This window comes from Lepisosteus platostomus, chromosome 16 (assembly GCF_059453375.1).
Source record: "Lepisosteus platostomus isolate fLepPlt1 chromosome 16, fLepPlt1.hap1, whole genome shotgun sequence".
Lineage (NCBI taxonomy): Eukaryota > Metazoa > Chordata > Actinopteri > Semionotiformes > Lepisosteidae > Lepisosteus > Lepisosteus platostomus.
The window spans coordinates 2,896,726-2,920,995 of record NC_142626.1 but is presented as its reverse complement, the minus strand read 5'-3'; the positions used below and the strand labels follow the sequence as shown (position 1 = coordinate 2,920,995).

At 51.1% G+C, this 24,270-nt stretch overlaps 1 protein-coding gene across 11 annotated transcripts in view; it reads right to left on the bottom strand.

Annotated features, from left to right (window-relative positions):
- The window catches only part of nrxn2b (neurexin 2b), a 626,275-nt gene that overhangs the window by 347,214 nt on the left and 254,791 nt on the right, over positions 1 to 24,270 (bottom strand). For 9 of the 11 annotated variants that reach the window (XM_088608835.1, XM_088608836.1, XM_088608828.1 and 6 more), the window contains 2 exons: positions 18,247 to 18,548; positions 2,176 to 2,199 (listed from right to left, as the gene is read on the bottom strand). In XM_088608835.1, coding sequence (XP_088464961.1) covers positions 2,176 to 2,199; positions 18,247 to 18,548 — 326 coding nt within the window. The remainder of the gene's footprint in view (positions 1 to 2,175; positions 2,200 to 18,246; positions 18,549 to 24,270) is intronic. The other 2 variants (XM_088608831.1, XM_088608838.1) reach the window with 1 other exon arrangement.

Below are 24,270 nucleotides of genomic sequence, written 5' to 3'. Positions count from 1 at the left end.
CCAGTGCCTCAGCTCTCACCACTAGCCCACACTGCCTCCCTCTCTCTCTCAGTGCCTCAGCTCTCACCACTAGCCCACACTGCCTCCCTCTCTCTCTCAGTGCCTCAGCTCTATCCCCAGTGGACTGTTTCATGTGAAAATGCTGCTTCTCTGCTCCCCATCGACAGCGAACGCCCCGTTTTTTTCTCTTTGTTTTAGTAGTGGGATGATGGCGAGGAGGGAGGGTGGGGTGTTGTTTAAGTGAGCTGTCATTGATTGAAATCCCAAGAGGTACAAAAATGAAAACAAAACATGAAAACCAAAGAGAGAAAAATAATAATTAACAAAAACAAAAGCCCTTCAGGTAGAAATATCCAGAAGAACAGAAAAAATCCACATATACATTTACACAAATGCGTGTGTGTATATGTCAGTAGCTAAAAAAATAAAGAGGGAAAGTGAGAATCCGAAAGCTGAAAGGGATAAATGAAATCTTTGGCGTGCGGCGGTGAGGTTGCGGTCCGGCTCGGCTCGGATCCAGAGTTGGTGTTAGTGGGTGGCAGAACCGCTGGGACACGGCTGGGACACTCCTGCAGGTCTCTCCATGCCATGCAGGGGAGCCCCAGTGGCAGGCAGGCAGGCAGGCAGGGCGGGGCTGTCCCCCCCCCGGTTACGATCGGAAATACGGCCCTCGACGAGCGTCGATATTCGCCCACCCACCCCGCAGAGCTCAGACCCGGCGTTTTGACTGAGCAGCCACCCGGTGTGACTCGGGAAGATCCGCTTTCATCTGGGGGTGGGGGGGGCTCTGGACTCGGGAGGACGCCCGGTTCACGCGAACGGCACATCTGGGAATTCCTGGGGGGGGCGGGTTAACCTGGCGCAGCGCTGCCGGGACAGTTGCCGTTAGCAACCGCGGCCGCTGCCTGGCGAACGGGCGGTGTGACGTCAGTGCGAGGCGACGCCCATCCTCCCCCCCCCCCCTCCAATCAGCGTCGACTCTCCCTTTGCGCTCTGACGGGTGGGCGCGCCTGCGGGGCAGGAAAACAGGTGCACCTCCCCCGCATGCCTCCTTCCTCCCCTGCGTCGTCGTCGTCATCATCATCATCATCATCATCATCGCGGTCGTTAAGAAGGCTCATCCAAACCGCGCGAGGAAGAAACGGAGCTTTGCACGCGCGTTAAGGCAGTCGCCCGCTTCCTTTCTTTTGAAAAGCGACGGCCATCACAGTGCGGGGGGGGGGGGGCAGCTACAGAGGGGCTGCGGCGCTCCCGACAGAGGGGCACGAACGGAGTCGGGCCCCCATTCGCGCTCCGCCTGACCGAAACCCGGGGCTGGAGAGACTTCGCGTGTGCGCGCCCGCTCGTCCCCGCTCGCTCGCCCGCCCCCGCTCGTCCCCGCTAGCTCGCCCGCGCCCGCTCGCCCCCGCTCGCTCGCTCGCCCGCCTGCCACTGGCGCAACCAGCCGCGGAAAACGAGAGGAGAAAAACAGGAAGACACTGAAGGCAGCGGGGTGGGGGGGGGCGCTTTCCAGGGTGTATTAGCGGAGGGAGGAGGGAAAAAAAAAACAGAGCAGGGGAGACAACTGAAAGCAAAAAAAAAAAATCAACTCAAAATCGTTTTGGATTTTTTTTTTTTTGAAGGGCTGGTTTGCCGACTTTCACACCAATTCATTCTGCGTTTCAGAAGACCGCAGAGGGAAACGTTTTCAGAATTAAAACACGGAGGAGGGGAAGCAGGCCAACGCGGGGTGGAAAAAAACATATGTTTTCTTAAAATGTTGTTTTTATAGGCCTTTTTTTTTTAGTGCGGTTTTGAAATCAGTGGAGGAGGGGGATCTCCGATCTTTTTAATGCGTTTTTATTCAAATCGCTTTCAGGAGGGAAGGGAGGGGGGTCTCTGATGGACAGAAATGAAGTAAAAGCGAAAGAAACCAACACAACACAACAAAACAAAACGTGAAATTAAAAAAAAAAGCAGAAATCAATTGAAATACCGTCAAACCAAACACCGCCGCTTGGCTGTCGTGAAACGGATGGCAAGTCGTTTCGATCTTTTTTTTTTTTACAGAAGAGAAGCAAAAGAAATTTGTAGGAAGAGATACGTAAAAGAAATTAAAAAGGAAAAAAAAACCCAGGGCAAACCAAACTATAAGACAATTAGAATGATATCTACCATATAATGCAGTTTGTTTACCATAGCGTGTCCGATGCCTGCGTGCTTCAGGAGAAAACAGGGGAAGGAGAAAGGAAAAAAAAAAGAATGACAAACCGTGAACTCAATAAAGGACACCTCAGCCGGATAAAAAGTGTGAAATCTGGCGCTTTCTGCAAAAACAGGTTATCTGGGAGTCAAAAGGACACCGACCAATCACACCTATGTTTGTTTTGTTCCGAATAGGACCAAAAAAAATCCAAAATAATAAAAAGACTAAATTTTTTAAAACCCCCCCCAAAAAAATATTGAAAAACCAAACCAAGATCGTTCATTTTATTTCTTGTTTTGTTGTTGTTGTTCGGTTAGTAAGTTACGTAAGTTAATTGGGGAGGGTAGAAAAGCAACAGATGGGTCACATTCCTTGATGAGACAATGTTAGTTGTTTTAAAGGAAAACAAAAAAAAAAACCAAAGAAAAATAAACCAAACTCGAAAATTCGGAAGCTTTTTGTTAGTAAAAAGACACAAGAGTTAGCAAAATCAATTTCCACAGGGGGGGCGGGAGGAGGCGTAGAGAGGGGAGTGTGTGGGTGGGGCTTACGGTGGGGTGGGCGTGGCGGTGGAGGTCAAGCCGACCCGCGCGGTATAAGTAGTCGTTCTGATGGGCTAATCCAGGAAGTGGGCGTGGCAGGAAGTGACAAGGGGAGGGGGGCGGGGTTAAATCGGTGAGCCGTTTTGCAACGAGAATAGCCAATCGTTTGTTTTCCCTAAAGGGGTCGATCAGAATACTCGGTCAGTTTAGCCTTTTTTTCTGAATCATCTTTCAATTCCCGGCGTGTGATCTTGTAGAAGAAACAAGGCTGGGGTTCGTAAAGAAGCCAGAAAAAAGACAGATGCTCAAAAATGGCAGAACGCTTCGTTTGAACACACAACAAACTTTCCATATTAACCAGTTAAAATTAGGTTGTTGAAAAAGTCATTTTTTTTCAGTACAGAATTTAAAGGGAAAAAAAAGCTGCATATTTAAAAGCGTTCGTTAAGAAACATACAGTGTTCGCATTGGTAGCCTTTGATGCAACCCACAGTCAGAAACCTGTTAATCTATGTTTACATGGTAATTTCACAATTAAAACAACAGCCTTGTCTTGTCTCCCCTTCAAAACTGATACACAACTCAAGAAATTTGTAGTTGCGTCAATGGAGGGCTAAAATCACTTTGCCTTGAAGATCTGGGCTCCAAGACCACTGCTGGACCTAATTCTGAAAGAAACAAAGGGGGAAAAAAAAGATCAGATTTTCATTTTCTTCCGCCTGAAACCACAATGAGGGGGAAAAAAAATAGGTCGCACAGCCAGTCCAGGGTGAGCAACGTTTTCAAGCGAAAACGGTCAGAGAACTGGAACCCAGTTAAAAGAACATTTCGGACACCCCCCTGCCTCTTTTTACACAAACAGAGAGCACTGCCGAGTTTCATTTGCATGGAGTTTCCGGTTGCCTGTCTTGTCGACTCAAGCTGCTCCTGCCTCGTCGCCAGATGACAGCTCCGATCCCAGCGAACGCAAATGACGGGCTGCCTTTGCCCAGGGCGTTCTGACAGCCCGCTGACGCTCCGTGGCCGAAACCCAGAATCACTCTGGTTGTCAAACCACCCTCCTACATCCTTCTGGCAGGACCCTGCTCAGGTCCCGCCTGAGAACACAGGACAGGCGAGGTCTCGGGTACGAGGAGGCCGCACGGTCCGTCTGTCCTGTTAGGTGGTCAGTCCATACGGTGGGCTACAACTGTAGACCAGAGTTTGGGTCAGTCTGTGGTGTGTCCCTGGACATGACTCATACACGGAAAGAGAAGCAAATTGATACTGTACATGCTAAATGAATAATGAATTTCGTTCATGCCCAGTGACAATGGCAGACTTCTGTAAAGTGTCGTTACTCCAACTGGCCACCGGGTGGCACAATGCTGTATGGTCAGAACCCCATAGCTACACACCGAGCGAGTGTGCGCGCGCAGGGGAAGGGGGTTCCTAATATTTTGGCCAGTGAGGGTATACGTTAGCCACCCGGCCATGATGTTTTAGCTGATGTCCTTCAAGAAAAGCCTGCATGAGACACTCAGATCTATGCCCTTCACACAGGAGCACAGGACCGTGGGGTGGAAAGAGCTGCCCAGACTCCTGTCCTGGGGACACGTCCTGAGAAGCACAGTGATGTGTGTCCGGGCCCTTTCTCCCAGAAGGGGGAGGGTTGGACCCCTCTGCACTGTCTGCCCAATCAGGGCTCGGCTCTGGCGAGTCAGTTGGAAAATACTGGGAGAGTTTCCTCCCTCCCTTTTTGCGGATCCCCACTCTTGCTGCAGTGGGAACGGGTTCGGGACCGGCCAGGAGTTCAGCACTCCCTCTCCAGTGGGATGTGCAGAGCAAAAAAAAATCGGCATAAGATAACTGGTCACGCCGTGGGCAAATTTCAGAGGAAAATGTTCAATGCTGCCCATGTCTGACAAAGCAGTAAGTCTACCTAGCCAACAGAATGGAGAGAGGGAGTGAAAAACGTATCTTAACAAACCTGTAACAAAACAATGCTTCCACAGGAGAAATGAGCAAAACATCCAGTATTTGGGTGACTCTCAGTTTTGTTACATTCAGTCAGTGCTGATACTCTAGCTGCTGTGCCCTGTTCTTGTGTTCTTCCTCTTTGTACTGGGCAAAATATTTTATCGATCTTGTTCAAACCCCAGTACCACCAGTTTAATTAAAGAGCTAATGAAAACATCTCAGACACACAAAACCAAAACAGATGAATACATACCGAATGAGTATAAAGAACGGAAGTGCTATATTCACACCCGGCACTAGTGTGGATTTCTGGAAGATGTAATTACACCAGCTGGCCACTGGGTGGCACTGTGCCGTATGGTCAGAACCCCATAGCTACCCCTCAGGAGCATAATATTAATTAGTTAAGGAACAGCGAGTTTCTTAAATCTACAGTAACCCTCTCCCCTGACCCCCTGCCCATTTTTTTTTAAAGCAACCAGGCAGGAGAATTCTGGCATTGGGTTTTTCCCATATACTGCAAATTGGAATCCTTAGACCCCTCCCCCTTAGGAGAAAACAAGCATACTGGATTAATAATCAAACAGGAAGAATGAAACCAATAACTCGTCGTTAGAGCAGACGGGGGAATAATGCAGAACCGCAAGGCAAAGTGATTTTAGCCGCAGAAGTCGAGACCGAATTAGACGGGCTTTAAAAATCGACCCCCTCCCCCCCGAAATCCTAAACAAGCAGCGCAGGACTCTGCAGAGAAAGGAAGGGGTCCAGGATGAAGAATTGCCCATCTTTCCCAGCAGCAGAAGGGGGGTATCGCCCACATAATGGGAGGCAGACATAGGCAGGAGCCCCGGCAACATGTCTGCAGTGGCTCATTTCAATGCTGTTCCAGCTGCCATTATTTCATGCAGAGGGATAATAACAGCTGGAACGACTGCACACTGAGCAATAGCCATGATATTATTTTTGTGTGTGTGTGTGTGCGGAACGACTCTCTCCTGCTAGGGCTGAGGAATGAATAAAGTAGTAAGCAGACACATGAACAGCTGGGGAGAGAGCCTAGGGCTTGGTATAACACCAAGCAAGACGAGGATGCGTTGGGGGGGTGGTGGTATCAGAATATGAGGGCTATTTTATCCAAATTCAAGCTTTCCCTGAAGCAGGGGGGGGGGCGGTCGATTGACGGGGCCTTCAGAGGCCCTTGCGGAGCTACCATGTAACCATAGACAAGGAGAAAAGAAACCGTTATGCAGAAGAGAAGACATTTTCGAACAGGCACAGAGTGAAGCATTGGGGGGGAAGAAGAGAAGACAGTTAGTATGCATCTTCGCCGTATCAGAAACACAAATAGATCAGGGAGGAGGTGGGGAGAGAGAGAGAGGGGTTGGGGAGTAGGGTCAGTGTTGTACATTGAAGGTATTAGTGGAGTAGTGGGCGCACACACACACTTGAGTTTTGGGGGGGGGGGAGCTCACTGTTCTGATCTGCAATCTGTGAAGCCCCTCTAACCCGATGAATCTAACCCTAACCCTAACCCTAGTTTTGCCATCCGCTCGGAGCCGTCTGGACGTTTGGCGTCTGTGCTTGGCGGAGGAGCCCGTGGTGTGACGCCACCGTCGGCGGGGTCATGATGACCGATCCCCTCTCCAGAGTCGCGCCTAAAAGGTTTTCCCACTCCGTACCTCTGCTCCGACCAGTTCGCTCATTCCTCGGATACACAAGCTTGACACCTGGCAACTAGAGGGACTTGAATGATGGCCGAGACCTTCAAAGTCCTTCTGTTAAATACCCCTGATTTTCAACTGGCTTTGTGCAATTAAGCAGACATGATCTGTTGGGGAAACCGGCGAGATAATTGATCATGTTGACAATTATTTGAATACGTGGGGAATTGTATTCTATCGCATGCTTTTACCGACATAAGTTGCTGTGATGACGCAACGTGATTTTCATTCACAGCTAAATGCACTCTTGCTACTTCCTTTCTTTAGCTCCTTATTGTTTGTGGTTCCGTGATCATGGCTGAATTCTGAGAAGATGGATCCTCCCCAGATCTGTTTGTTTGTGGCCACTCTGGTTCATCAGCACACAAGGCGTTTAATGGATCCAGCGTCTTAGCCAGGCTGAGATTCTGGATCCAGGGATCTGCCTGTTTTTGTGGCCTCCCTGATCTATCAGCACACAACAAAGCATTTCATGGATCCAGCGTCTTAGCCAGGCTGAGATACTGGATCCAGGGATCTGCCTGTTTTTGTGGCCTCCCTGATCCATCAGCACACAACAAAGCATTCCATGGATCCAGCGTCTTAGCCAGGCTCAGATACTGGATCCAGGGATCTGCCTGTTTTTGTGGCCTCCCTGATCCATCAGCACACAACAAAGCATTTCATGGATCCAGCGTCTTAGCCAGGCTCAGATACTGGATCCAGGGATCTGCCTGTTTTTGTGGCCTCCCTGATCCATCAGCACACACCTTGGCTGAGAGACTGGATCCACAGATCTGTCTGTTTGTGGCCTCTGTGATCCATCAGCACACAACAAAGCATTTAATGGATCCATCGTCTTAGCCAGGGTGTGCGATGCTGGATCCGGGGATCTGCCTGTTTGTGGTCACTCTGGTTCATCAGCACACACCCTGACTGAAAGCCTGGATCCGGGGATTTGCCTGTTTGTGGTCACTCTGGTTCATCAGCACACAAACCATTCAGGCTTAGTGTTTATAATTAATTATTTTTTAAGTTTACCCCGATCTGTGATCTATTATCTGATCAATTGATCCTTGTTGATAATGTGATTTGATGTAGACTGTTAGCTGAGGAAGATATGAGGATAAGGTATTTGTTTTAGAGTGGGTATAACATTTTAATTGAAAGGAATTAAGTATCCACATGTGTTATCAGAAATTTGACAATGACAGAATTCAGTCATGTCGGAATTTAATTTTTTTTCAGTATGTTAATTGGCTATTAAACTTTGTCCTGATTTCTACGGACTTCAGTTGTAATCTAAATAATTTGAAATAAGACAGTCAATATAGTCAATATCAGTTCTTTCCAGCTGGTTGTATGTGAACCTTTCAAACGACACGGATTATGTTAGAATGTCCAAGTATGTTAACTGGCTATTAAAATCGATTAATGTGACTGATCCAATTAACGGTCTGGATATTTGTTGTAATATAACTAATTGAGGTGCAATTGAATTAACCCAGGGTGCTTCCAACTGGATGATGAGTTTGGACCTTTTTCAGAGTCACTTACATTTTTGACCTGCTCTTCCTCTGATGAAGACCTTGCTGTTGTTTGTTTTTTTTAAAAAAAGAAATGTAATCAAAGGGCTGATCTGAGTTTGCTGGTTACTCTTCATAATTTCAGTACAGTTTCCTTTCCTCTTCGACAAAGCATTTCAGGTGCACGGAAGACTATTTTAATTAGGGGTTACCAGCTTCACTGTCACCCCTTGTGTGAGAAAATCCCATTGATTTTTAGGTAAGGCAGTTCACTGACTATCGTGGCAGGCTCTGTACTTCAATAGTCCATGTGTGGTGAAGGGGAAATACTAAAGAATGTAATTAATATCATTGATGGTTTACGACTTCATGCAATTACCAATCTTACACCAATATCTTTGCCTTTGTCTCTCCTTTGACCTGATATTTCCCATTTAAAACCTGGGATCCCTGCAGCTAGAAATGAGGAGGACGAGCAGGAGAACATCGACATCATATTTGTGTCCGGGCGAAGCAAACTGATTGCATTCAGTGATTTTGTCCCCCCCCCGTTTGGTGCCGATGTCGGGTTCGGAGACGCCGCGAGGCGGGCAGGAATTTTGATTTTGGCTGGGCTGGAATCTCGGTGCTGGATCGGGAAGGGACTGGATCTGATCTGATGGCTCGGAGCGCTTTTTTTCCTGCTTTTATTTTTGTTCGTGTTGGTGGGGGGGGGGGAATACAAACATGCTTCACACGCTTCGAAAAAAATCTGGAGACCCCCCCCACCCCATTCCCGGGATGTCTAATCTGGTCTGATTGATGGCGGATGGTGCTTGTCAGCTCCGATTCCCTCGTGCGGCCGGGGAATTGGGGGGGTGGGGAAAGGCGAGACCGGGGTTTTTTTGGGCACTGAAAACGGCACAGAGCCGCCGAAGGAGAGACGCCCCATATTGGCGTCTTGATTGGGGGGGGGCTTCCTCTCTGCTAATGTAGACATCACATTGGATGCACTGCGGCAGACTGGGACTCTCAGTCTATTTAGCTGGAGAGTGCTTTGGAATCTATGGGGGGGGGGGGCCCTCTCTCTGTGCCTCGCCATCTCGTTTCGGTGGAAGGAAAAGCGGGGGGGGTGGCGAATCGACTCTCGGCAAGACCTGGAACAGCCAAAGCACCGCTCCTCAGTCCAGTACTGACTGGAGGGAAACCAGCGCTGTTCTGAGCGTGCTCAAACAGCGGCACGGCCCTCCTCTGCTGTTATTAAAGCCGATTTTAAGGCTGGGGGGAAAAAAATGGGGCTGGTCCTGTGTTCCTGGCTGTACCAGTGACCGACTGTGCCCCAGAGCAGTCTTGAAATGAGGGTAGGGGGCGATCAAGCAGGGGGGTAGCGTGTGATCTCATTGAGCCTCGGCGCCCGCTGTTTGGATGTCACCGAGATTAATTGACATGAGCATACCGATGATAATGAGCGCGGGCCACTGGGCAGCCTCACTCACAAAGCCACTTATACCATCCCGTTTCCAGGGGACTAAGAGAGAACTCCGGCTGTGATTAGCCAGAGGAGGAATGCGCCGGCAAATTCGGGCCGTGGGAAAAGGAGGGGGAACGGGAGGAAAGGTGGACGGCTCTCTTGCAGAGCAACGTCGGAGGGCAGATCGACACATTTCTCGCGATCCAATCTCGGAGAGGTTATCGGGTTAACGGCGCTCCCTGCGACCCTGGCTTCGCCCCCCCGACATAGCAATTCTCCAGCAGGGCTGACTGCGGATCGAATCGGAGGAGGCCGGCTCTGCGCCATCCCCGAGGCGTCTCTCCTCGTGCAGCGATCTCCATCTCGCGGGTGAGGAAAGGGTTAAGAAATCCGCTAGCGCGGGGGGTTAAAATGTTCACTCCCCGGGCAGTGAGACGAGGGAGCGTTCCATTCTTTAGGTCACGCGGGAACATTTTGATTTATTTGTGTCTATACATTTTTTTTCATTGCGCCGCCTTAAAAAAACAAACAAAAAAAAAAACACTGGTGAAATGTGATAAGGAGGCAATATATTTTGTCATTATTTATTTACCGCGCCGTGCCGGTTTGAGGCAGGGATGAGAGAGAGAGAGCCTCCTCCCGAGGTGATAAGACCGTTTTAATAAACATTCCCATCTCCCATCCCTCCGGAGTGACGGCTGCCAGCATGCAAATTGATGTCTCAGGCAGCGCGAGGCTGACCTCACTAACTGGCGGGCAAGTAGGCGCGTGTGCGCACGCGGCCGCAGCTCTGAACTTCCTCAAGGACACGCCGGCTCAACGGGAAAAAAACCTGCACGTGCGTGCTGGGGCGCTGTCCCCCGCATGAGTGCTGAAATTAGACACATTCGCACAAGTATACATGGGAGCTGTCCCCTGCATGAGTGCTGAAATGAGCCATTCGCACAAGTATACATGGGAGCTGTCCCCTGCATGAGTGCTGAAATGAGCCATTCGCACAAGTACTCATGGGAGCTGTCCCCTGCATGAGTGCTGAAATGAGCCATTCGCACAAGTATACATGGGAGCTGTCCCCTGCATGAGTGCCGAAAGGACACATTTACACAAGTACTCATGGGAGCTGTCCCCTGCATGAGTGCTGAAATGAGCCATTCGCACAAGTACTCATGGGAGCTGTCCCCTGCATGAGTGCCGAAAGGACACATTTACACAAGTACTCATGGGAGCTGTCCCCTGCATGAGTGCTGAAATGAGCCATTCGCACAAGTACTCCTGGGAGCTGTCCCCTGCATGAGTGCTGAAATGAGACATTCGCACAAGTATACATGGGAGCTGTCCCCTGCATGAGTGCTGAAATGAGACATTCGCACAAGTATACATGGGAGCTGTCCCCTGCATGAGTGCTGAAATGAGACACATTCACACAAGTACGCCTGGGAGCTGTCCCCTGCATGAGTGCTGAAATGAGATATTCGCACAAGTACTCATGGGAGCTGTCCCCTGCATGAGTGCTGAAATGAGCCATTCGCACAAGTATACATGGGAGCTGTCCCCTGCATGAGTGCTGAAATGAGCCATTCGCACAAGTACTCCTGGGAGCTGTCCCCTGCATGAGTGCTGAAATGAGACATTCACACAAGTATTCATGGGAGCTGTCCCCTACATGAGTGCTGAAATGAGACATTCGCACAAGTACTCATGGGAGCTGTCCCTTGCATGAGTGGTGAAATGAGACACATTCACACACGTACTCATGGGAGCTGTCCCCTGCATGAGTGCCGAAAGGACACATTTACACACGTACTCCTGGGAGCTGTCCCCTGCATGAGTGCTGAAATGAGCCATTCGCACAAGTATACATGGGAGCTGTCCCCTGCATGAGTGCTGAAATGAGACACATTCACACAAGTACGCCTGGGAGCTGTCCCCTGCATGAGTGCTGAAATGAGATATTCGCACAAGTACTCATGGGAGCTGTCCCCTGCATGAGTGCTGAAATGAGCCATTCGCACAAGTATACATGGGAGCTGTCCCCTGCATGAGTGCCGAAAGGACACATTTACACAAGTACTCATGGGAGCTGTCCCCTGCATGAGTGCTGAAATGAGCCATTCGCACAAGTACTCCTGGGAGCTGTCCCCTGCATGAGTGCTGAAATGAGACATATTCACACAAGTACTCATGGGAGCTGTCCCCTGCATGAGTGCTGAAATGAGACGCATTCACACAAGTACTCCTGGGAGCTGTCCCCTACATGAGTGCTGAAATGAGACATTCGCACAAGTACTCATGGGAGCTGTCCCCTACATGAGTGCTGAAATGAGACATTCGCACAAGTACTCATGGGAGCTGTCCCCTGCATGAGTGCTGAAATGAGCCATTCGCACAAGTACTCCTGGGAGCTGTCCCCTGCATGAGTGCTGAAATGAGACATTCGCACAAGTATACATGGGAGCTGTCCCCTGCATGAGTGCTGAAATGAGACATTCGCACAAGTATACATGGGAGCTGTCCCCTGCATGAGTGCTGAAATGAGACACATTCACACAAGTACGCCTGGGAGCTGTCCCCTGCATGAGTGCTGAAATGAGATATTCGCACAAGTACTCATGGGAGCTGTCCCCTGCATGAGTGCTGAAATGAGCCATTCGCACAAGTATACATGGGAGCTGTCCCCTGCATGAGTGCTGAAATGAGCCATTCGCACAAGTACTCCTGGGAGCTGTCCCCTGCATGAGTGCTGAAATGAGACATTCACACAAGTATTCATGGGAGCTGTCCCCTACATGAGTGCTGAAATGAGACATTCGCACAAGTACTCATGGGAGCTGTCCCTTGCATGAGTGGTGAAATGAGACACATTCACACACGTACTCATGGGAGCTGTCCCCTGCATGAGTGCCGAAAGGACACATTTACACACGTACTCCTGGGAGCTGTCCCCTGCATGAGTGCTGAAATGAGCCATTCGCACAAGTATACATGGGAGCTGTCCCCTGCATGAGTGCTGAAATGAGACACATTCACACAAGTACGCCTGGGAGCTGTCCCCTGCATGAGTGCTGAAATGAGATATTCGCACAAGTACTCATGGGAGCTGTCCCCTGCATGAGTGCTGAAATGAGCCATTCGCACAAGTATACATGGGAGCTGTCCCCTGCATGAGTGCCGAAAGGACACATTTACACAAGTACTCATGGGAGCTGTCCCCTGCATGAGTGCTGAAATGAGACATTCGCACAAGTACTCCTGGGAGCTGTCCCCTGCATGAGTGCTGAAATGAGACATTCGCACAAGTACTCATGGGAGCTGTCCCCTACATGAGTGCTGAAATGAGACATTCGCACAAGTACTCATGGGAGCTGTCCCCTGCATGAGTGCTGAAATGAGACATTCGCACAAGTACTCATGGGAGCTGTCCCCTGCATGAGTGCTGAAATGAGACACATTCACACACGTACTCATGGGAGCTGTCCCCTGCATGAGTGCCGAAAGGACACATTTACACACGTACTCCTGGGAGCTGTCCCCTGCATGAGTGCTGAAATGAGACACATTCACACACGTACGCCTGGGAGCTGTCCCCTGCATGAGTGCTGAAATGAGACATTCACACACGTACTCATGGGAGCTGTCCCCTGCATGAGTGCTGGAATGAGATACAGCTGTACCTGTCCACTTTTCAACCCCTGAACTGCAACTACACCTCAGAGCTAAAATTGCACAACAAAATGTACAAAGAGACCTCCCTCTCATTCTCCCGTCTCCTGAACGCAAAAGGCTTGTTCAGCCGGCACGCCGATCCGCATTGAATCCCATCCTTTTCTGCAAGTGGAGCTTCAACAGAAACAAAGGGCAGTTCTGGCAGTCTACTTGAAAACCAGATGCTCCGCTCCTCACCCCTCTGTAAGGGGGGTGTCTTAGTGAAGGGGTCCCGTGCTGATTTTGTGAGACCAGTGAGTGGGGGGGGGGGGGGCAGTGGGAACCTCTCCACCAGCCTGGGGGGAGACAAAACCGGGCATCTGGCAGCGAAAGGGTCCGCGACGCCCCGTAGCTGCACCACGCCGCGCCGCATGGGAAAGACGGGCCCTGTTGCTAAGCGACTAATTGCAGCGACTAATTGGAGCGGGGCGAGCACATGGCGGAGATTGATTGGCCCTTGCTTTCGGTGTGAGAGAGAGAGAGAGAGGACAGACTCAATAGAGAGAGAGAGGTAATTGCAGCTGCTGACTTGAAGCAGGACCCGAAAAAAATAAAAATAAAGGTGACAAGCGAAAGCTTAGCAATTAAGACATTTTAACCTCCAGGCTTGTTCTCTCAAGACTCCTCTTGCACTTGCAGTAGTTAAGGTGGGCTCATAATTCCCTCTAGTATTCCCAGAACACAGAAGGAAATCAGCCACATCACCATTCCTTAGGCCTCTTTAAGATGTACTGTAATCCCGTACAAAACCAGGCAGAAAATAAGGCTGTAATGAAGGTATTGAGTAAAAATAATATCAACGATATTTGTTACTGTTGATAGCGAATTGAGTTGAGCTCACGTACAGTACTACATCAAGAAGGGGACACAAGTGGACCATGTGTGGAAAAGCATTAAAAACACATACAGTAGGAGGCACTTCTTTACACAAAGGGTTGTAGGAGAATGGAACAAGCTACCCAGCCATGATGTCGAAGCCAATGGTGTTGCTCTCTTGTTCCCGAAACAGCTGGATGAGACCCCCCAGATTATCTCGGGAGGCATTTCTTTACGCAAAGGGAGGTGGGGGTTTGGAACATGTTGTCTTTCTCTCGGTAAGCAGTTGGGTGAGATCAGTTAGCCGTTAACGTCCAGTGGCTCCCTCTTGTTTGTAATAGGTCTTATGTTCTTAATCTTTCGACGTCTGGGACTCTTCGGAGAGGACCCCTGGAAACGAACCAGGTGCCACTGTGAACAGCATCGGCTCCGAGACAATGGCAGGAGAAGTCCAGCGCTTGCCGATTCCCTCGAAGAAAGGAGCCCTCCTACTACGTGACATCTCCCTGGCTGAAGTCTCAGTCCCCGCCAAGAGGATTGTAAATGCTTCTCAGCTTCCCTTTGTCCCCCACCAATCGAGCGCACGTCTTTATGTTAATTCCATTTCTCACTGCACTGCTACTTGTCTGCGCTGCCGGTTACTGTACTGCTGTCCTGCCTGCTGAAAGCCTTTTGTCCTCCATTGACTGCCAAATACAGATTTTTCCGCCTTCTGGCAGTCTCAAGAACTCGGTTCACCTCTCCTTTTCATTCCTGCGAGCTTGTCGGGGGTCCCCTATAAGAAACCTGCCAAGGCAGCCCACCCCTGCCCCCCTCCCGCCCTTTAGAAGTGGTGTGAGCAGAGCAGCCTTTTTGGGGTGCAATCGCAGCCCTGCCTGGGTCTTTTCCTTCAAAAGGAGAACACCTCACCCCAGATAATGCGACGTGACCCGGGTCAGCCTTGCCTGACCAAAGGGCTGAAAAAAAAAAAAGAAGCCCCATCAATTGGTGTAGAGGGTCTCCTGTCTCAGTGGATGTGCTGGGCACCCTCTGTTTATAATGCGAGCATTATGGAAAGTCCTCTCCTTTTAGGGACAACAGAGGTGTACCCCCTGTTCCACTAAGATCCGTCTTGCATGTCATCTGGAGAGGTTACACATGGGTGAAAGCCCCTCTTTCAGGGGGGGGCCATGAAGTAGCCCCCCCCAATGCATTATTGTAGTAGGAGACAATAAGCATTTTTGAAACGCCGTTTCGCACGACAATGCAGTCTTCTTAATTGTCATCCGAGGTTTATGAAGGCGTTCGACATATTTTTCAATATTTGTGCCCCGAAGAGCCGTTTTTAATTCCAATCCTCATGCGCTGTTCGACAGCGCCGTTCGCCGTTAATAGAGTAATCCCACCGCCCCCCCCCCCGCCTGGGTTACTAATTGAGAGCTATCGCAGGTATGAGCGATTCGAACAAAAGATAAGGTTCCTACCGGCTCCCGAGTGTTGCCAAAACAGGAGCAGACATGGCTTAAATGAGCTGTGTGGGAAGAGTTAATTGGCGTCTGAGGAGTCGGCACACAGGTGGAACACAACTGCAGCGTCCACCATTCCTTAATTCGTGATGAGGAACAAGTAAGAGGGGTTATTCCATTGCTGGAAAGAGGAGAGAGGAAACGCAACATCTCTGCTGTGCTGACTGCCCACACACTGCACGCGAAAGCACTGCTAAAAACATCTGGCCTGTCGGCAGCTGATTGAGCCAAGGATCTCAACCAGCTCGGCAAAAAAAAAACACACCAGGGCACCGGCTTCAACCGCTTGTTCCACACCCCCACCACCCTTTGTGTAAAGAACTGCCTCCTGTTCTCCGTTTTCAACGTACAGTCAGCCCTTTTATAATGTTGATACGACGTGAGATGCTAATATTGACAGGGGAGGAAATGATCCTATTGACAGGGGAAAAACGACGTTATTTTTCTGCTTTTCTAGAGCCTCGAAGTGCATTCGCGCACCCACACAGCTCCTGCAGGTCTGCTGCGATGCGCTTCACAGACGGCCACTAGGTGGTGCTCTATCTCCATCAGCCCTCAGACTGGCCTGCAGGGCTCGGAAAGGTTGCTTCAGGAGAGGTCCAGCTCTCTTGATGAGATTTGCTTTATTCGTCTTTTAAAGGTTAATGGAAAAATCTTTTATTTTTTTACACGTGAATGTTTATTCTCCCGGGAAGAATTCTTTTTTTTTCTCTAAAAGTACTGCAGATTCATTCAATCCAGACGGTTGACATTAAGTCGCGCTGGAAAAGGTTGCCCACAGTTAGTGTTGCTTGACAGGACATGACGAGAAATCTCTAACCCTGTTGTATTGATTTTCAGATACCGTTATCCATTGATCTTCTGGCCACTTTATCCAGTGCAGGGTTGTGGAAGAGCCGGGGCCTATCCCAGCAAGCAATGGGTGCAAGGCAGGGTACACCGTGGATGGGACGCCAGTCAGACACACACCAAAATTTCCCAGAAGCCAGTTAACCCACCAGCATGTCTTTGGACTGTGGGAGGAAGATGGTGCGCCTGCAGGAAACCCACGTGAATCGGGGGGGGGGGGGGAACACGCAAACTCCACACGGACAGCACCCCAGGTCTGTAATTGAACCGAGAGGGAGTTAACCACTGCCGGAAGGGCAGCTCCCGAGCATGCTGGGATCGTGATTATTTCCTCTTCCTGTCAGGGCCCGGATGGACGCGGGCTGTCCTTCCTGGCGGATGACGACGGGCCGGCAGCCCTCGATTGCCTCGTCGCGCGTTCGAAAAGGCGCGGAAGTCCGGCGGATCGCGACGCCCCCCTGCCAATGACTCCTTCGCTGTCACAGCACCCAGTCTGACGGGGGGGGCCGAGCCCCGCTGCGGGTGGGGCTCAGGCCGTCTGCCCGGTCAGACCTCCAGGGGAGGCCTCCCCTGAATACAGACGCCCAGCGCCGGGCCTGAGACCTGCGCACTCGCAGGCCCGGCGAGGCCCGTCTCCCGAGGGCTCCCGAACCGGCGCCGAGACCCGATCTTTTGTTGCTGCTCGGTCTAGCGTTGGGGCGAACCCTCATTTTCAACGCCGGCCTTCACCCTAACTTTCCTTCCTCCTATATCCCCCCCCCCTAGGGAAGCCGTTAAGCCCCATTAAAGCCTCAACATGTATATAGAGATGGCACTTTGGAGCGGTTGTGAGCAAGTGTGTGTGTGTGTGCGTGTGTGTGTGTGTGAGCCCACTCCTAAAGTCGTCTGCGGAAGCCTAGGGGTTTCTTTTACAGACTGCCTTGAATGGATTGCCCGAGTTGATCTAATAGCTGCTGTTAAGAGAAGGCGAGATGGCCTTTTGATTACGGCAACAAATCTGTTTGAGTGAACTGCCCAGGGCAGCTGGAGGGGACTCCACTGCATGGAGAAGAGGTAAGCTCTCCCCAGGGGGGAGGCCAGCAACGTCCCCCGCCCCTCTCATAAATAACCTGAACTCAGGCGTTCCATCTGCTCCGCGCTGCTCGCGGGAGGCGGCTGGGAGCCCGGCGAGGCCATGGAAGGGACAGTGAAGGCAGCCGCCATTGGGAGTGGAGGCCAGGGAGCCGCCTGTGACCACTGCCAGCCGGATCAAGGGCTCTCTGGGAAGAGCAGGAAGGACGGGATCGATTTCTCTTGATTTCCGTCCCACGACACAAAGCGGCTGAAATCGGCGGGGGTGCGCTGCCTCGCGAGACCGCATACAGGGGGGAGAAAGAGGAAGTGAGGGCAGACCCCCCCCCCCCCCATCAGCCCCGCCCACCCCACCACCGGCCAATCAGGTTTTGAGAAGTCCCAGGCGGCCCCGCCCCCCTCCTACAGGGAAGGCAGTGCCTTACAAACGCGAGCTCAGGAGATCCAGAACCTGGCCCCTGTTCCTCTGTGCTCTCCCCTCCAGTTGGGCACATTACCCATTCCCATCAGGGCTGCCCCCGCAGTTAGTTAGAATTGCTATTACCAGCCCTGACAAGGCTTTCATTCCAATCGCAATTACCCAACGCTGGGGGAAGGGAGCACAAGGCAACAGACACTGAAATCGATGGCACCTCAGGTGCAGGTTGTCTGTGAACGGATTCGAATCAATCGGACCGGGTCTCTCTAACCCCCCCCCAGAACAGCAGCGCTCCTGCCGCCAGATCAACTCGGGCTTGTCCACTCAAACAAGGCAGCCAAACCCCACCTCGCCCCCCTCCCCCTGGGTCCTCCTCCTCCTGGGGAGGAACCCCAGCCCTGCGAGGGGAGAAGAAGGAAGGTTTCATCGGCCGGGTCATGTGTGGGGTTTTCTGGGGGTGGGGGGCATAAGAGAGGCTGGAGAGGTGGGCACGGGGCCGGGAGGGGAGGGGGAGGGCAGTTACCTGGCGCAGGTTTCTCGTCACGCGGACATCGTGCCAGGCGTTGTCGTTGAACTTGCCGTTGACGGGCTCCACCAGCGCCTCGAAGGCCCCGGAGCCCAGGTTGATGACCAGCCAGACCGCGCCCCGCTTCAGGGACAGGTTGACGTAGTCGGCCGACTTGCCCGTGTGCAGCATCAGCCCGTTGCGCTGCTGCGTGCGGAAGGAGAGGGTGATCTCGTCGGTGCTGCTCTGGATGGGCGTCAGGGACAGGTCGTAGCAGAAGAACTCGTTGCCCTTGAACGTCGCCACGGACTCGTCCTTCCCTGAGAGGAGAGAGAGAGGGGAGGGGGGGGGGGAAGGGTGAGTAGATTGCTCAAGGCTCATGTGGCTTTAACAGGGCCTGTGAACTCAAGTGGCTTTTGTCTTGCTTGCCCCACGACGCACCAGAAGTCTTAACACAGCAGCTGGCCACACCTCTGCTCAGCGCCGGTTGCTGTGGACACCGATCTGACAGGAGACCTGGACCACCTGGAGGCCATGTAATCTCACGCCCGCTCCAGCTGGTTCAGGATATTTAAGGGCGGCTCTGGGCTTGGTCATAGAGTTCTGCTTGGAGCCTCTCCAGCTCCCAAGTTCCTTGTTTCAGTGCTTGCTTTGGATTCCCGACCTACTGTAATAATTAGCTCATGCTTTAAGAGGGGCGGTGAACTCATGTGGCATTAAGAGGAGATGTGATTTGGACATTACAGGAGGGGTAACTATGGAATCCCTGGCTGCAGCAGACATGGAGAAACCCTCTGTTGAACGAACCCGACTCATTTCTTTATTAATCCCAATCTACTAGCAAAACACCACAGATGAACCACAAATTAGGAAATATCGCCCCTCATGTCAGACCCATGCGAGTTAATGAATGAACGGTGTCACTCTCGCAAAATGAGCCCATGTAGGCGGCCTGTGCTCTATGTGTGATTTTATTCTACCGGAACACCACAGCCCACAGTCATGAGGAGTGAAACACTTCAATCTCAGAAAAGCATTGAGTATTTCAGAAAATGCACGACGCGCGAAAATGGAAATGATCGGTGTTGACTGTGGGGGAAACTACACCTTGCAGGGTCCCCACTACACGTTGTTTTAGTATTTAAAATTTTTTTTAAATACGAATTAAAAAATAACAAACAGAACCCATTAAAAACAATCCAGTCTTCTCTCACGGCAGCCCCAGTCCCTCCCCCGACGTGACGCTTTCGTGCGGACAGCTACGACCAAACAGCAAACCGCAGTTGCCAAATGCGGTTCAGGAAGAGGTCGCCCAAGCCGAGTCACGGCCATGGACTCAAAAGGCAGTGATAAAAAAAGTCCACGTCCACATTCAAGCTCATCAGGGCAGATCTTATCCCTATTTCCACAGCTGACTAATGGCACAACCTCCCTTTGATAATGACACTGAGTACCTTACTGGGTTAAATCTAGCAGTGATGCTGGTAGCCACTGATGCGGCCAGGCAGTCTTTCAGTCAAAGTTCAAAGGCGCTCTAGCAGTGTGTGTGATAGTGGGAACGCTAACCCCTATCCTTCCAGTGCAGAGTGCAGAGCCCTGACCACTACTCTCTGCTGGGCCTTCAAAAGGCAGCTCCCAGATTCCTTTAAAAATAGGCACACTCATCAGCATTTTTCAATTTAGACCCCCCAAAAAAAGTATTGGTTCCCTGCACTTTGTACAACACCGAGGAAACGGAACAACGTTCCTAAAAAGTTCCTGCGATGAAAGTGAATTAATATACCATATAAAAGGATATGTTAATCCTCAGGCCAATATGAAATTCTCCGCAGTGAATGCAGTTCAGCCGTCCTGCTGATCAGCGATAGGGAGGATTACAAATGTCTTAAAAAGTGCTTAAGAGCTGGTGTTTTCACTTCAGCGAGCCTGCCCACTTCAGATCTCATTTTTAAATATTTATTTTTTAATGATTCCTACTGGGAGCAATTTGAAAATCAGAGGGAGGTGATTCCATACAGGGACTGACATTGATAAGGGAGGTCTGGAAAGACAGACTTTCAGAGAAATCCCTGAAAGGCTTAGATACTTTTCCGCTCTCAGGAGACATTAACGCTACAGGTACTGGGAGAACAAGAGGAATATTAATAGCCCACCACACCAATCACCACTAGGAAAATGTGCTGCTAAAGATATGCATGGAGACAATGTCTTCCTGCCTCTATAACGTAGTGGTGGCAGTCAGGAAACTGGCAGGCTAGAGGCAGTCAGACCCCATCTCCTAAACCCAGGGAACCAAAATTCGATTTGGCTCATAACGCGTCACAAAGATAAGAATTGCTGCCTCACAGTGCTGGGGTCCTGGGTACAATTCCAGACCTAGGGGTGCTGTCTGCGTGGAGACTGTAGGTTTTGCGTGGGTGTCCTCTGGGGGCACAAGTTTCCTCCCACAGTCCCCCCCAAAAAACCCCCCAAAACAACCATACTTGGACTGTTATTGTGTTTGTCCAATAATAGACTTGTGTCCTGCCCAGTTGCTTGCTGGGATAGGCTTGGGCTCCCCCCCCCTTGACCATGAATTGAATGAAGTGGTTAGGCAATGGATGGATGACAACAGCTCTCAGATGAAGGTGCCCGGATGAAGACCAGGAGGAGACCATCTGAGCCGAGCCCCGGTCCTATGCACACAACCCCCCCACTACTTCATGAGCAGGGACCTCTGGGACGTCCATGCGGAAATAACGGAGCAGCTAGAGAAGGGTTTTGAAACCAGGCCATCTGGGCGCGAGATAGGAGACGAGGCACAAACTAAGCCAGAGGTGGCCCAGTCCAGACAGCAGCAGACCCCCTCCAGTTTCTGGGAACCCCCGTCGTCGTTTTGTCGCCTGTCCTCCCGCACTATCGCGATACCCCTAATCCTCTCCACCTCGCTCCCTAATGCAATAACGCGTAACAGACCCGCTCTGCGAAAACGCGCTTGCAGAACGTGTTGGAAGCGCTCGCCGCCTTCTCAATTGGAAACTAATAGGAAGATGCATCTCAATCAATATATCTGCCTGTATCTCTTTTCTTTATTGCCCAAGAGCTTATATTGCTCAGCTCTCGGAGACACCACACAGAACGAGCTGCAGGGAGCGGGGAGGAACGTCTAATTCATCTTTTCTTAATCTTCACATCTTTTAATGTAATCCAGATGGAAGCCCATCTCTCTCTGCCCTCCCTCTTTATAATACAAAAGCGGCTATCATCTTCTCTTCCCTCATCTCAGCTCCCACGCTCGAAAGATATTCAGACGCAGCCCTGGCTGTTGAGTCTGTCCCCTCTCTCTCTCTCGAGCTGTACCAGCTCTGTGACATATGTTCCACTCGCTGTGTGCTCTCAATCTCTGCGACACAGAGAGGCTCACTCGCTCTCAGGCCCTCAAACAAACTCCCCGCTCTCTCTCTCCCCGTCTGCGAAAAAAAAAAAGACTTCCTCACCCTTCCTCTCCCTCTCTCTCCGGGGCTTCCGACACCTGTAACGCGCGCTACCCAGAGCATGGATTTCCATCGCTCGAGCTGTGTGCGGGCACACACGGACACACACCAGGAATGAATTCCTTACGGCATTAGAGATGTCAGGAATGTCGTCCTGCATGAAGGCATGATACAGAATCTTCCCAGAAAAAAAAATCTCTCTTTCGTGGAGCATTACAGTCTAGGACTGTGGACCTTTTCAGGATTCTCTGAAACTACCCGACAGGTCACCCTGGTCTGGTTACTATAAAATGACCTGGGTTGCAAAGATACTCACTCCCTGGAACAAGGCAGCCTGATTTTAATTCTCCATTTTTATTACCGTTTTAGAAAACTATTTTGGAAACTATGTGTTGGCGCCTTTTAAGCCACGATCAGGAGGCACTTTTGGCTACACAAAGGGGGGGCGGGAGTGTGGAACAAGCTGCCCAGCCATGTCATTGGCTGCTTTCAAGAAACGGCTGGACGAGATCACCACCAGGACAGGGGGGTGCTTCTTTACACAAAGAGTTGTGGGTGAGTGGAACAAGCAGCCCAGCCATGTTGTTGACAAGCTGAAAGCCCTGGCTGGGTGAGATTCTGGGATCAATAAGCTACTGACTATGAAACGAGGCAGATGGGGCGACCGTCTGTTTCTCCCTGCTAGCCTCTCTCATGATCCCGAAGTCTCGTCTCCAGGCAGGGGGCGTTCATTTGCACAACCAGTCAATGGCAAGATCGGCACAGAGCGCCTGTGATGGGGCCCTTACACAAAACCCTGCCACATTGCTTAAAGAGGAACTGCAAGGCTGGTGTGACATTTCGGGGTAAGAGAATCAGCAGTGATGAGGGCATTCGAAACCACACTCCAAGTAAAAGGCACACAGTCACATCACAGAATAGAGGAAGTTTCCAGGTCTGCTCAGCGCCATGTTCTGGGACTCAGAATGAGGCAGCAGGACTTCCGGTGAGGTGGAGCGGCCCTGTGACCCTGTAAACAAGCAGGCTTGTGGATCCAGCTCTTCTCATCCAGTAGAAATACTGCTCTCCTCTCCCAGACGGTTTCACTGGCAAATACTACTCACTGGTTAACTCTGCCTGCGGATCACGCTGGAACATTTCTGCGGTGAAATGTCTGCTGCACAACCTGCACTTATTCTCTCGTACATCTCAGTACATTAGTCAGTACAGGGACTAGTGAGCAGGAAGGGCTGCTTCACATCTCAGTACATTAGTCAGTACAGGGACTAGTGAGCAGGAAGGGCCGCTTCACATCTCAGTACATTAGTCAGTACAGGGACTAGTGAGCAGGAAGGGCCGCTTCACATCTCAGTACATTAGTCAGTACAGGGACTAGTGAGCAGGAAGGGCTGGTTCACATCTCAGTACATTAGTCAGCACAGGGACTAGTGAGCAGGAAGGGCCTCTTCACATCTCAGTACATTAGTCAGCACAGGGACTAGTGAGCAGGAAGGGCCTCTTCACATCTCAGTACATTAGTCAGTACAGAGACTAGTGAGCAGGAAGGGCCGATCCACATCTCAGTACATTAGTCAGCACAGGGACTAGTGAGCAGGAAGGGCTGGTTCACATCTCAGTACATTAGTCAGCACAGGGACTAGTGAGCAGGAAGGGCTGCCTCACATCAAAACCCTAGCAAACTCTCGACAACACGGCGACTCCCAGTACTTCCACAGGAGTTCCCGATGTCGCGCCGGATTTGAAATTCCCTCTTGCCCGTGAATCTAGTCTGTTACCGGGATTGAACCACCGCCCCGAGAAACTGGGACTGCAGCTCCCCGGTGCGTTCCGAAGCCCCGCGCGGCCTTTCCCGCCCTCACACGCTATGCAGGTCTTCCAAAACGATGGCCTCCGAGAGCGCTCTCTTTCTTTCTTGCAGCAGATCCCATTATAAACCGGGGGGGCTACGTCACTACTGTCTTGCTCACCGACTGTAATAGTACTGTCTGAGCCTCGGGCTAATTTCATCATTATCGACTCTCCAGTATAAGGAGCTATTGAGCCAGTGAGAGAGGCGGGGAGGGGGTATGTTTGGATAATACGCACATTAGTGAGGATGGCGGCTTTTTTCCTTTCCCACATTCTCATTTCAAACCGTTGATGTCAGAAAGGCACGTTCGCCTTCGACGGCGGAGAACATTGTTTGCATTTCACCATGGGGGGGGGAGGCTGGTCACGTGCACAAAGGCCAGCGCCAGAGAAGGCAACAGAAGGCCCGCAGTTGGCCAGGACACCCCCTTGCGATCCGCAGCGTCAGGGATGGCAGCCGCACAAGCAGAAAAAAAGCGAGCCAGACAACCGCAGCTCCGCTTGCACGAAGGGTTAACTGCGCCGGGCCAAGACGCTCCACAGCCACGAAAGGCGTCACGTTAAACATCCTGTCATCATCATCTGCCAGACAGCCCCGGACCTATATTTAGCAAGCAAATGGAGTTGAGAGACGATCACGGGAAGGGATGGTCAGAATTCAGCGCAGTTTGTAGGAAACTCCGGTCTCCGTTAATGAAAGGCTGCTTAGCTTTGCGCTATT